Raw genomic sequence first — 14,344 nt, forward strand, 5'->3', positions numbered from 1 at the left:
AAATGTGATCTTGAGAGAAATGAAACCACGCGAAGGAGATGTGATCATGCGGCGGAACTGTGATCAATCGAGGGAAATATTATCAAATGAGGGAATGTAATTTTGCGATGGAACTGCGTGATCACGTGAAGGAAATGTGATCACGTGATGGGGATGTGATCATACGAGGGGAATGAAATCACGTGAGGGAAATTATTTTACATGACATGGGAATAGGAGTCAATGATTTCATGCTCATACATGTTATTCTAAACAATGACAATTAATTGCACAAAATGAATCCACACACCAGATAACGTTTATGCACATAATACCTTAGAAACCTTGATTTTAATTGTTATCCAAGTCTAAGTTCACGCAAAGATAAACTTTTATAAGTGTATAGTACAATATACTAATAAAGTACTGGAATTTCTGAAATAAATCGTCTGCCTTCGTGATCATACAGAATGCAGACAAGAAAAAAAATCCTGGTTATTTCAAACGGAAGTTTAGTACAACATTTTCACTTTTCGTGTAGGTTAATTACGGTAGTGACATTGATTATGTATAACCGGTTATTCAAGCCTTTAGGCTGCGTGTCCAGAGCATTAATTCCATAAATAAATACAAGTATGTAGTGTGTAAATATCTCAGTACTGGCCATATACTTAAATCTAATTTAAACGGAGCCCATCTATAGGTAACTCGAAAACAATCATTCGTATCAACTATTGGATCATGGCCACATTTGCTGTTTTTAAGGGTTATTATATATACATACCAAGGACTTATATAATTCAATGTACATACTAACTACATGTACGTGCATACGCATACCGGTATATTACAACCCGTTTAAAGATGACCAATACAATTGTACATGTGTGTTGAATAGTAGAAAGGTGTTTGATATAAAGGTATTCAATAAAGAAAAAATCATATGGTTTGGGAACGATCGATGGCCAACTTTTGTGTTTAAAATAGGACGTAGTGCTCGTGTATGATAATACCTATATATAAAACATTAGACAGGCACTTGTTGTTTTTCTGTTTCCCTCCTTATGAAGGAGAGCCAGTATACTGAAGTGAAATGTTGTGTGAATGTATGTTTTGCTCTGCTTGTTATGGATCCGTTTTTCAAAAGACTCATTACAGCTGTTTCTATCTCTTTTAATTAACTCTCTTACTGTGTAGACGACTTTATAATCTTTGTTCTCAGTGACATGGTAACGTTTGCCAGATGTAAAATACTAGCCACTTCCTACCGACTCGGCCAGGGGGAGTTTCTCTTTAGCTCATTTGGTAGAGCGAAAGACTAGACAGCCAGAGGTCCCGGGTTCGACTCCTAGCGGACGCATGACAAAATAATGACCTCTATTACAAATGTTATTCTGGGGAGTGGAACGCGTGATAGTCACGTACCTGGTTATGTTTGTATCATCAATTAAAAGTTGTGTTAATTATCTGAAAAACTTAATTGAGAGGCCCAGAAACAATGCCCTCATTACACAATTTTATTTTGGTCGTGGTTTCTGTTGAAAATGTCAATTATTTAAGTTTTGAGCTCTCTTTCTAGACAATTTCATATATACATATGTAATGCTTTTCCATGATTAATATATTCTGTTGTCAATCTTCAGTGAGTAGAGGTAAGATTTTACCCCTAAAAAACAATGAAAATAATTTAATTTGATGGAATAGGGACACATTGTTTAAAAATGTATTGCGCCAAGGTGTGATACTTGTTCAACCGTTTTTCGTTTTACTTCCATATTTTAAACAATCGTCTAACTTGTAAACAATGTGTTACTTGTTTTTGTTTTTGTGGGAGAAACAGGCAATGCGACTAACACTACATTTGTATACATGACTGACTACCGACAGTAGAGGCGTTCAAGTACAATTGAGAGTTTTAAGTTTTTAAAAATAAAACACTTGCGCATTCTGCAGTTGTTCCAAAAGAGAGTCCGGGATTTTACTTTTGTATAAACTCCATACAGAAACTCAACAATTAAGTCCTAGGAGACAAGGGAATTGGTATGTCTTAACATGTTGCTAAACATAGAGGAAGTTATTTTTTGATTACATTGCAAATCACAGGGGCAAGGCATAGACCAGTCCGCACCCCTATATGCTTATTTATCCCGCCTCAGGCAAAAATCCTGTAGTCCTATTGGTTAAAATGACGTCACATGCTATCCAGTATATTTTCATATTAGGTCAGTAGAATCTCACATTAGGTGAGTACGAAAGAGTTATCGTGCTTTGCCCATAAGAGTCAACTTGTAACAAGATGGCGACCAAGCGGTTTGTGCAGACGACAGCCGATGAAATGTTAACAAAAATGTTAACAAACAGATTTTTTTTTTTTTATCCAAAGGGCCTTCGACGGGATAAATTCGTTACACAGTTTGTTAGTGACGTAATACGGAAAAATATTGGGTCTAAAAGAAACTTGGATCGGGCGAGGCGAACAAGTTTCTTTTAGCCCCAATATTTTTCCGTATTAGGTCACTAACAAACTGTGTAACTAATAATATTGACACTATAAATACGCATACAGGGGATTGGGTTTTGTCTGTGCCTTGCCCCTATGTTGCAAATGTGTTGTTAACGATATGTGTATAACGACTCATTTGTTATTGCTACATTTATTTGTTGATGACGTCACATGTTTGTGACGTTTATAATTACTTTTTTAATTCAAATAAACTTATGGTGACCCTCTATGGGCGAAAGGCCACGACATAATTTTCCTCCGATTATTAGTGATTAGGTAGGCTTAATTTATTATATGTTGATATATCAGCCCCGACGCATCCACACTTCCGGCGGATATTACATGCACGCACAGCAGGATATCTGACTTCCTGTATAAAGCAAGGAAACAAACATTTACACATATCAGGAAGGAATTGTATCCGGGTTTACTAGCGTATTCAAAACGCTACAGTTTTGAAGTATATTTTTTACTCTTCGCATAAATATGAATATGTTTGTATATATGGATGACTGTGTGACCCCCACGACAAGGATGCATTTTGGTTTCAGTTCAAATAAATAGGAAAATAGCATCGATTTATATTCATCTATGTGTGAAATGTGACTTCTACATCTGCTGAACACCGTGTAAATCTAATACTAAAAGTGTGAAATTGAGGCCTACAAATACTCTACAAATCTTATCATTGTCCATGATTTCTGATAGGTTGTGGGGCGCTCTATTGAGCTAAATAAATAATACTTTATTCCAGAGTTAAGCTGAGAGTATTTTTTGTGATATTTTATGAAATCAATAAAGATAGTAAATACATTTTATTATTGTTACAAAACGGACATTTTGTTATCAATCGGCAGACGTTTACAAACGAGCGTGGAATGTGTCTTCAGGACAATACCAGGAATGTGTCCACTACACATCCCTGACAATACCAATCCATTCTACAACCTTAATTTTTGTTTACATTATAGATTTTGAAAAGTCTTGTATATACAGGCATGATCAACATTATTTAAAAAAAAAACTGATTTTAGAAATGTTAAAAGAAAAGAAAACCTGACACATAGGTTCCGACGAGTTTCGAACTCTTGACCTTCTGCGTGTTAAGCAGACGTGATAACCACTACACCACGGAACCTTGATGCCTCAGCAACAGTCCGAGTGAGACAAACTGGCTATTTTCTCATGATCACTTTTCTACATGAACGATTTTGATATATATATCTTTTGCTGAAATCTAAAGCCGGAAAACTGACCGCCGAATTAGCTGCGTAAAGAAACATTTACAATAAATCAATAAAAAAAAAATCTGCCCCAGACCGATCTTTAGCAATTTTATGTTGAATATTTTTTTTCCTTTAGATTTGCAGAGAGGTTCACTTTAGAAGCGTGTAAACGCAACCAAGACGATACGTTGAGTTTATAGTGTAATTTATAATGGTGTGTCTTTTTCACCACGGACTTAGATAGCATCTAATCTAATTCCGTATTTTCACTAAGCATTATCATTGTAAATAATGACGATATTATTGAAATACACCGAACTTCTGCTATAATAAAAAAAAATCCAATTCGAACAATGAAAATATGGTGTTATGGGTGAGAGGAAAAACCCGTAATTCTCTTGTATGAAAACTTACATTAAATAACTGAGTGATTAGGTGCTAACTTCGCCACCCTCTGATATTGTATGTGTACTATAAATAAATAATTGTTTATTGAATAAAAAAAACTCTGACAACTAACATATAAAGGTTAGGGCAGAGACGTATATAACACATGGCTTTATACGTCTCTGGTTAGGGTATGGATTTATTTTATTCCAGACCAAGACTTATCAGAGTTGCCTCCCTTTAAACAATAACTCTCCTTCTGCACGTTTACGTACCACGTGACATTTTTACATAACATGTCTATAGATAATGCTATATGTCATGTCGTAGAAAATAAAATCAAAGCCAGGTGATACAGAATAAAGGCCAAGGCAAATTGCTATTGATTGTAATACTTCGATGATCTAATTAATTGATAATAATCTCTACAATACTTTAATTTATACCTATTAGTATGAGAGAAATGCGTGTTATATCCGATACTTGCTCACCAAGGGCGTTGTGTATGTCTTATCAAACGTCCTCTCTTAGACATGTAACGTTACATACTTTATCTTCCATGCATATCAGACCGAACAGCGGTAACACCATGATACATTATGTAGAGGGACAACCAGGCAGTACCCAACACTCTTTCAGTATAGATCATAGGAGACATAACATGTCCTGGGATTTTGGGAGGACTTTGTTTAACATATATATTCAAATTCAAATTCAAAATTTTATTTGCACATTTGTAACTACAAAGTAGTTTGAAGGCAAAACAGTAAAAAAAACCCAGTGAAATACATACATAGACATGTACATGTAGAAAAGTCGCAAAGTGATAGCTTATATTTCTAATATACATTAACATGAACAAAATTAACATAGCTTCAAATAGAAAATTTGATTTAAACATTTTTAGCTGCAAAGTCCATACATTGTACCTTATACTGTCAGCAAGCCGACTCTCCTCAGTTCTAGAGACTGTTTAATGAATAAACAAGAGTCCAGTATAAACTGTGAGTTGTTTGTAGATAATATTGAGGTCAAATAATTGGTATCTAAGGTAACATCATTGTGTTTAGGAATGCATTTTTGGAAATATTTTTTCCTGACAGATTCATTAAGGGAACAGTGAAAAAAGAAGTGTACTTCATTTTCTAACACACCAATTGTTTGACAGAGTCTCTGGTCTCTTGGTATACTTTTGAGACGCCCCATGACTAACTCCAGTTTGTGTTCACATTAACGAAATGTAGAAAACATTTTCCTTAAATTGCTGCTGTTAATGTTAAGGTTTTTTTCAGGGACATACTCAATCTTTAAGTCTTAATACATAAATAATTTATTACTCTCGTTTAAAGGTTTTAGTTTATTAAAGAATCTTATCTCATATTTCTATTTTTATATTTTGCTTGGTTTTAATTTTAAGTTGATAATTACTGTACGATCCGTCAGGATTCTGTATAATTTGATGAAGATCATTGTCTAATGTCATATCATTAACATAACTAAACCAGGTGTATGTGCCATTTTCATGTAAAGTTTTATTTAATAGATAAGCCTCCTTTATCAAAGGGTTTAAACTGTCTGAATCTTGCAGTATTCTACTTAAATAGCCACATGCTTGAGTGTTTATAAGGGTCTCAATAGCATAATGTCCCAGCTCTGCTCTGGAGCCTAGATTCACTGCTCTTTTCCTCATCTCTAACGTATGTTAACAAAATTTCAAATGTACTTGCTCAGAAGGAGATTTATCAATAAAGGAGAAATAATCAAACTGCTTATTGCTATTACCTGATCTGATTTTACTGCTTAACAAATTTTGGTATAAATCCATGTACCATACTTCTGCACTATAAGTAAGGGCAGGTTTTACAAGGGATTGAAAGAGTTTACACTGGGCATCTACTGGAAAGTTTGTGATATTTTCTGCATATTTTTTTATTGCAAAAAGAACTTGAAGACCTTTGTTGGACAATTCCCTTACAGACGGTGTAAATTTACCCGCTGTATTTATCAGGTTACCAAGACATTTATATTCTTTAGTTGTGTCTATATTATAGTTACCAATATTAAATTTGTAGTTTTTAATAATATGATTTGTTGAATTGAATATCATTGCTTTTGTTTTCTGGGTATTTATTAAAAGTTTCCATCTATTTGAATATGTATATAAGTTATTTAATGATTTTTGTAATCCCTCGGCTGTTTCAGACAATATTACCAGATCATCTGCAACCTATTGCCGAGTCGACAAGCTTTAAAGGATCATTTTTTAATAGATCAGGAGGATCACTTACATATAAATTGAACAGAGAGGGACTCATACTACCCCCCTGCTTGAGTCCTCTACAACTATCAAAGTTATCGGAGAAGAACGAATTAAATTTAAAGGAATTGCAGTAAAAGACGGACATCAAACACAGCATTTACTTATTGTACACTCACAAACAGTTGTCAAACGAATGTTGAATGCATATGGTTAATCAAAATAATTTGCGACGGTAACTTATTTGCATAGGAAGCCCGGATGGCGATTGTTAGTGACCCGGACTGACCCTGACACGTCATGAAATTTTATGTTTCACCATAGGGAGACCCCGAAAGAGCAATGTATTTACATCTCACTTTAATATTCCTGATATCACCAATCTAACGTAGAGAACGTTGAAGAAAACGCTTAAAATTTTCTAAAAATCGTGTTTCTTTTAGCTTATCATAATTAGAATGGGGAAAACCCTTCTGTGAGGCTTATTTTGAGAATTTCAAAATAAAGTAGGGTTATCCCTCAAATATATGATATACGAAGTACATTTATATCCTTTTAACAAAGACTTTGAGATAACTTGAAACAATACTAATGTATTTCGAAGCGAAGCCATGCGGGGTGTAGATAAAAACTACGAAAGGCAAATCAGTCTAGACCGACTTTTACAAGGATTTTCACTTTAGTTTGACGGAATAGTTTAACCGCACATCATATCCATGTTCTGATAATGGTGGATTTTGTAAAGCTGCGTTTAAATTAATATTTGATAAGGTGGGGTCCTGTTACTCTCTTAGAAAAGGAAGCGTAGCACTGTTAGTAACATGTACCCTTAAACATTCATATCCGCTGTGAACGTTCGAGACAAACGTACCAACTCAAAAAAAAATTCTGAACGGATTTTTTCGAGTATTTCCGTTATTTTTACTGTTTCAAATTACGTCATTGTGTTAACTAAACATTTTGACGGAAAATTACAAACGTGTTTCAATAGAAGTTCGGTGATGGCATTGCCAAAATCGGTAACCATAGCAACGCGATTCAGGGAAGATTATCGGTTCGACAATATGGTAAAAGTATATTCAAAACGCAGTATGATCCAAAAATAGGCATTTAAATCACACATAAGTATAGGTATGCTAATGATGTTAAGAATAAGCAATTCAAAAGTTTACATGTAGCTGAAATGTACTTCCGTTATTCGCAGCGCTATGCCCAGCACATGTACAGCGCAGTTGGATATGATATGATGGTATGTGACTTTAAACGCATGTTTTCATGCATATCAAATCTGGTGCGTTTCTGTCGATTTTTAAGGTAGAGCGTCTATATCCGAACATCAAACACAATGGTCTCTGGGACGAACATCAAACACAATGGTCTCCGGCATATTACGTTCAATTTACCATATTAAATCGGTATTACCGCTTCTCCTTCAGAACTACCATAGTGGCGAGGGTACAGACAGCGCCTCGTATGTAATATATGTAGCTGTGGGCTAGTTTGACCACTCAAATCGTTTAGTATAATATGTATAACGGAGGCTACTACTAGGTTTATCCTTGCGCCATTTTCTCTTTATCTTTGTGGCAGGGTTAAATCTTGAAATATACATAGTTGTATTTTATTCACCAGGAACTACATTTTGTTACTCCACCAAGTTGCATGATATCGAAAAATTATCAAATACACCACTCATATTTTATCATATTCATTAAAACAATTAAATTAAATAATGTCATTGTGTTGAAAAAAATGAGACATTACTTGAAGCTATCAACATAATATCATGATGAAAATTACATACGAATTTTGTGACGCTGCAAGACATAGGTTGTTCATAAAATGGAAATACGTCAAATTGTTAAGCGTAAGTGTGTATATTTACCTTTATTCTGTTACAAGCTCGAAATAGAACACACGGAACTGCTAAGTAATAAATAAAATTAACAGCAGAAAGAGATATGGCGGGTTGCTATTCCTATTTCCCCAAAACTATGTTACGCTAGTGCGCGCATCCAACCGTGCACTGTTATGACGCGTCCTCAGGTATTTTTTATACAGGTAGCAATATCGGAATCCCGTGTCTAAGAATAGATTATTGTAAACAGACCACATATTTGGTATTTCGGCATTATTTGTTGGTGTTTAAGCACTTGATACAATTACTATTGCCAGTTGGAGGGTAAAACAATTCATAAATTTCATCAAAAATAGTGTCTTACCTACAAAGCGTAGCTGTACTGTACACGTGTACAGGGATTTGTTGACATGCTTCGATAGAAGTATGTCGCACTAAATAGTAAAGAAATTATTACTAACAAAACTGATAAATCAATAGGTATGTTATTAAAATGAAAACAAAATTTTCCATCGATTTAAAAAAACCATTGCCTTATTAAGGAAAATGATCACATGCCTAAATATTTAAAAAAAAAATATAACTGAAGGAGGATTCGAACCTGCACCGTTTATTTTCTAGTCGCAAGTAAACTGCGTTACACATTCGGCTACATAGAACATATAGATATTGGCAATTACAAACTTATTTAACCCGAGAAACACCGGTCGCAGTTTAGAGAAACTTGATCACCCCTGTTTTTCATTATTTTGAGCACTTTCCCAAAGGAGGACCACTTTTCCGTAATTCGATTTGTTTTTGCATATTACATCACGGTCACAAAAAGTTTATTCAAAAGTTGGTCCTCGGATGGGAAAGTGTTGAAAGTATGTTTTTATGTCCGGGAACCCCCATCACTTTCATAGATATAGTGTATATGGCTATATTTGCAGTATCATATTAGCAATACCTAATTTCTCAGCAGTTTAAAAATTCATATTCAGTTGGTTTTGTATATTTTGTATGCATTTTTGCTACACGAAATGTTTTACTCCTTAATTTTTTTCCCCATTTTCATAAATGCCGACTTAGGGAAAAACCGGCAGTTTTCCGCCATACCTCTTTTACCATAAAGATGTCTTTTAACATCTGAGATAAAAACTTCAGGTATTCTAAAGTAAGCTTAATGTCAAGTTATGTGCTACCCATTCCAGAGTTATCTCCCGTTGTAATCATTGAACCCGGAAATCCCGAGAATAATTCAGGAACTACACCGCCATAAAGGTAAAGATTTGACAAGATTATGAGGTTAATAACGAAAGTTTTATATTGAATTATTTATATTTATCATTTGAAAAATGCTGAACGTTGATCTATAAAAACAAAGAGTGTTATCAAGATTGTATAAAGGCCAGCTGGTATGTATTTGGTAGGCCGATACAAAGCGACAGTACCTCCGATATTGCCTGATTAATCTTTGAAATAACAATGTTTGACAAATGTTTTACCAAAAACATACATGCTCGATTAATAATAAATCGACATTGCTCATTGTGTAGGCATTATTTCAAAATTAAACAATTAAATTAGAACACTTTTGGAACTATTATCAGTACGGCTTGCTGTATCCAATGACCTTCAATTTATATGACTGATCACATGCACTTGTATTAGGAATTCATTATCCCTCGACACTACTCCACTCACTCCTACCGTTTATATAGTTATATATCAAAATCGCGATTCTTATAGAACATTAAACATTTTACGAGTTACCTCCCATGGAATCTTTCCTCACTTGATCCCAACCGATTGGGCTTGTTTCAATTTTACTAAAAAAAGTAGCAATACTCATTATTTCCAGATCTTACCGGTGTCAACAAAATGACAAGTGAGATATGCGTTATCCTAATTACAAATTAACATGTTATCAAACGTGAATATTACCTGTGTTTAATTTAAACCAAATTATCTGGAATTATTTTATGCTAATTTACATGTTGCGTGTTTCATGAAAATCTAGAGGGAGATTATTTTAATCAATTACAGGGATCAGAGGTGGGTGTATATGTATATATTTAAATCATGGTCCCGGGGGTCAATACAGCCTGACAAAAAAAAAGAAAAAATACTCATTAGAAGTCAATACTATTTAATATATGACATTAACATGACGAAACAATTGTAATAATTGTAATATTGGTTTATTTCTCAATTTGGAAGGTGATCTTTCTCCTAAACGAATATTATTTTCTGTACATCATTTTCAAGCACGCCTACAAAGAAGCTACATTTACTTTCAGCATGTCAAGGTCGTCAATTTCAAGGTGAAGGTCAAGGATATAAAACACTTTTCGGATCCCGTTGGCCTGTCTACTAAACTTTATTCTTTTTATTTATCATAATGAAATATAATTGTGTGATATTACATGTACAAACAAAATATTATGTCTAGAACTTTCAATATCAAAGTCATGGATATCACAAAAATGAAAAAAACCACCATCAGGATAAAATTGACGGTGTAAAATTTGGTGTGACATCATTTACTACACTAGGTTACCATGTTCACATACATGTATTTCTTAACACACTCGTTGATTTAAGTATCACCGATCCACTAAATTGTGGTTTTCTATATATAGAGTTATTTCCCCTTAATAAATTGGATAATGACTATAACAGGACAATTCCGTTGACCAGGTAGCTCAGTCGGTTAGAGCAACAGTTTAGACATTTGAGGTCGTAGCTCAGTCGGTTAGAGCAACAGTATAGACATTTGTGGGCGTAGCTCAGTCGGTTAGAGTAACAGTATAGATATTTGAGGTCGTAGCTCAGTCGATTAGGGCAACAGTATATACATTTGAGGTCGAAGCTCAGTCGGTTAGAGCAACAGTATAGACATTTGTGGTCTAGGCCGGGTTCGAATCAGGGATTATCGTTGCTGTTTTGTACACACAGAACATTGTTGTTGGATATTTATTTGTTGTTACTTTCATATGTTTTATTCGAGTGAACTATTGATTTTTTTTAATCATATACAAATATTGCAATCATTAAGCCGATCGAAATTATTCACGTTGATATTTACATCTGGAATATTGGATGTACTTGTTCAAATCTGAAGTGTGATCTTTTTATGTTTTACAGCAATTTCCCAATTAAGTTCCAACATGGCTGAAGCCTACCCTACACCAGAATACAAGTGTTTGTTGTGCATGAAGCCGTACAACCAGCCGAGGGAGCTACCGTGTAATCACAGTTTTTGCTGCCCGTGTCTGACGGCATATATCGATAAAGAACACAGGACTGTAGATGAGGACCGTCATTACTTTCCATGTCCAGTCTGTGACAAACCAACTAGCCCACGTGACATCGACACGGATGTAGACACATGGGGGACCTCGTTTCCGATAAACAATCTCTTTATCAACCGCACAACAAAGTCGTCAGATGACCAGAACTGTGAGGCGTGTCGAAGGGTTGGGGAATCCAACCCTGCTGTTGTCTGGTGCACTGGCTGCACTGAGATGCTCTGTAAAGAGTGCAGAAGTTTTCACGACCGAAACAAAATGACAGCAAAACATCGACTTGTTCCCAGCAAAGATGGAGGATTTTGTGATACAACGGTAAACGAAAACTGTCCTAACCACGAAGGACATCCGTTGGAGGTTTACTGTCTTGATCACAGCTCTATGTGTTGTTGTATATGTGTGGCCATTTCACACAAAAACTGCAACCATATCAAACCAATAGATGATGTGATCAAGACAATCTTTACTGGACAACCTTCACTCGAGACAGTATGGCAGATTATCAAAGACGAGGCAACGACGATGTTAGAAGAAGATGAGTCTGAGATGACATTCCTTAACACCAAAGAAAAGGAACTATCAGTGGAGATGACGCGAAAAATACAGCAAGCCAAAGACAAGCTTGATGGTCTTAACACAACGTTTCAGTCGGAACTCGCGGATCAGTGCAAAGTACCCAGACAACAGCTTTCTGCTCGAATGGAATGTGTGAAGAAATTCCAAACAAATGCAGAAAATTCCAATATTCTAATGACTCGTTTTGACAAGCAAGGTACGGATCGTCAGCGATTTGTTATGAGAGAGAAAACGAAACAACAGGTATCAGGACATTACCGTCGCATGGATCAAGCCACCAAGAGGCAGCCTAACACGTTTGAACTGAAACTCAATATAGGAACTGTTATTGACGACATAAACAAGATGACAACCATTGGGAATGTTGACGTGATATCGAATATATCATCGACCTCACAGAATGCGGATTCACGTATCGGTTCCTTGCTTGGGACTCTGATGTCAACACCTTCAGCTACAACATTTGCCGACTCTACTTCAGCGTCCGACCTCCTCGAATCTCCAACCAAAGGACCGGTGACAGTGGATGTTTGGACTGGTTCCGTATCCTGTGTACTCTCGGTCGCCAGACGTTCACTGGCAGGAAGACAGCCGACAAACTTGAGAGGAGGAATGTTTACTGATAACGGTGAATTACTTGTCACAGATTACGACAACTGCAGACTCGTGTTGTTTGATGACAAGTATCGCTACAAGGGAGAATACAAAGTAGAAGGAAACCCATATGATCTAACGCGTGGCCTTAATACTGATGAGATACTTGTTAGTATTGGAGACAGGGGATTTTTGAGATGTACACTACAGAACGGTCAGCTGACTCTAATCGACATAAACCTCGTAACAGCCGACGTCTATGGAATAGCAGTTCTCGGAGATAACACCCTGCTTAGTACTGGTAATAGTGTGAAAGTCGTGTCATCAGATGGAATAATGAAAAAGAAAATACAGATGAAGAGTAGACACGTCGGACACATTGCTGCATCTATATCTACGTCAACGTTTTACTACAGTGATGGTGATGACATCGTGTGTAGACGACTAGACAGCGATGAAGAAGACTATAGATACAGTGACCCTTGTCTGCGGGATCCTAGAAGTATCGGACTGGACCGTGATAACAATGTATATGTGTGTGCATGTGACTCCACCAATGTTTACATTGTTTCACCTGACGGGTCACGTGGGAAGGTACTAGTTCCCAGTCTCTCTAGTATCAGACGTTCACACGGGATAATTGTCCATCCCACCAAACAGGAGTTCGTAGTCACATCCTACAAGGAGACAACTTCACTTGAGGTGTACAGATTCAGTGACAATGCCGGTGTTGCTCAATAAACTCATTGGTGACATTCTAAGTGGTGCTCGTTGTTACAATGACACAACTATCGTAAATGACAGTTTAAACACATCAAACCTCTTGTTAGAAATTAAATTAAGTAACCAAAATGTAGGGTATTTATATATATATTACCCATATAATTTAATCTTGTAACAAACCTTTTCATTGGCCTAAGAATTTATGTTATCTGCAGGGCCCACTTGTATAAAACATCTCAAAGTTAAGGAAAATCTCAAGCAATGTATTGTCTATAGGAAATCTTAGACTTGAAGAAATCTCAAGAGTTGAGATGCTTTATACAAGTGGGCCCAGCCCATAAGGTAAAAAAAGACGTCGCCGTTCGTAACGTCGCTTTTGATTGGCTGATACAGTGGCGTAATAATTTCTAAGAGAAAAGAGTCCATCAATTAAAGTTGATTTCCACAGGGATTGTGTATAGTAGATTAATTTATAAGGATTAACTTCGCGGTTTATGATAAGGGTACACTCCGGTTTTTTTGTGTTAAAGCTCCATAACATAAATAATATACTCAAGTTAATCCTTAAATATATTGGATTTAATTTTTAATCTATATATCATTTTTAATTCACTTTCATTTCACTAATTATTTATTGTTATTAAGCCAAAATCTTGTGACATGTTCAATTCATGGTACAAAACAGTTGTCTTCCTTTTTCCTCATCTGGTTAAGAAATTTCATAATTTTTAAATGATGTTTGTTTTCATGTTAGGACACTATAAACCATTACAAATAAAAGTAAGTAAAACAAAATGTAGAATAAGTAGATATCTATTACCAATACTCCGGAAATTTATTGGATTTAACTCATGGATATCTTATTTTTCATTGACTTTCATTTTATTAATAGTTTTTTTAACCGTCAAGGTACAAACCATTTGTCTAACTTAACATTTTCTGGTTTAG

General features: G+C 35.5%; 1 protein-coding gene and 1 non-coding gene across 2 annotated transcripts; one reads left to right on the forward strand and one right to left on the reverse strand.

Annotated features, from left to right (window-relative positions):
• Nucleotides 1-3,547: 3,547 nt before the first annotated feature.
• Trnav-aac lies at nt 3,548-3,620 on the reverse strand. The gene has a single exon. It is a non-coding gene; the product is annotated as a tRNA-Val (tRNA).
• Nucleotides 3,621-9,425: 5,805 nt separating this feature from the next.
• On the forward strand, nt 9,426-13,672 carry LOC110450975. Its single transcript, XM_021498793.1, has 2 exons — nt 9,426-9,473; nt 11,340-13,672. The coding sequence occupies exon 2, from the start codon at nt 11,363-11,365 to the stop codon at nt 13,412-13,414; it is 2,052 nt and encodes a 683-aa protein (XP_021354468.1). The 5' UTR covers nt 9,426-9,473; nt 11,340-11,362; the 3' UTR covers nt 13,415-13,672.
• The last annotated feature ends 672 nt before the right edge of the window (nt 13,673-14,344 follow it).

This window comes from Mizuhopecten yessoensis, unplaced genomic scaffold (genome assembly GCF_002113885.1).
Source record: "Mizuhopecten yessoensis strain PY_sf001 unplaced genomic scaffold, ASM211388v2 scaffold5575, whole genome shotgun sequence".
In the NCBI taxonomy this organism is placed as follows: Eukaryota; Metazoa; Mollusca; class Bivalvia; order Pectinida; family Pectinidae; genus Mizuhopecten; species Mizuhopecten yessoensis.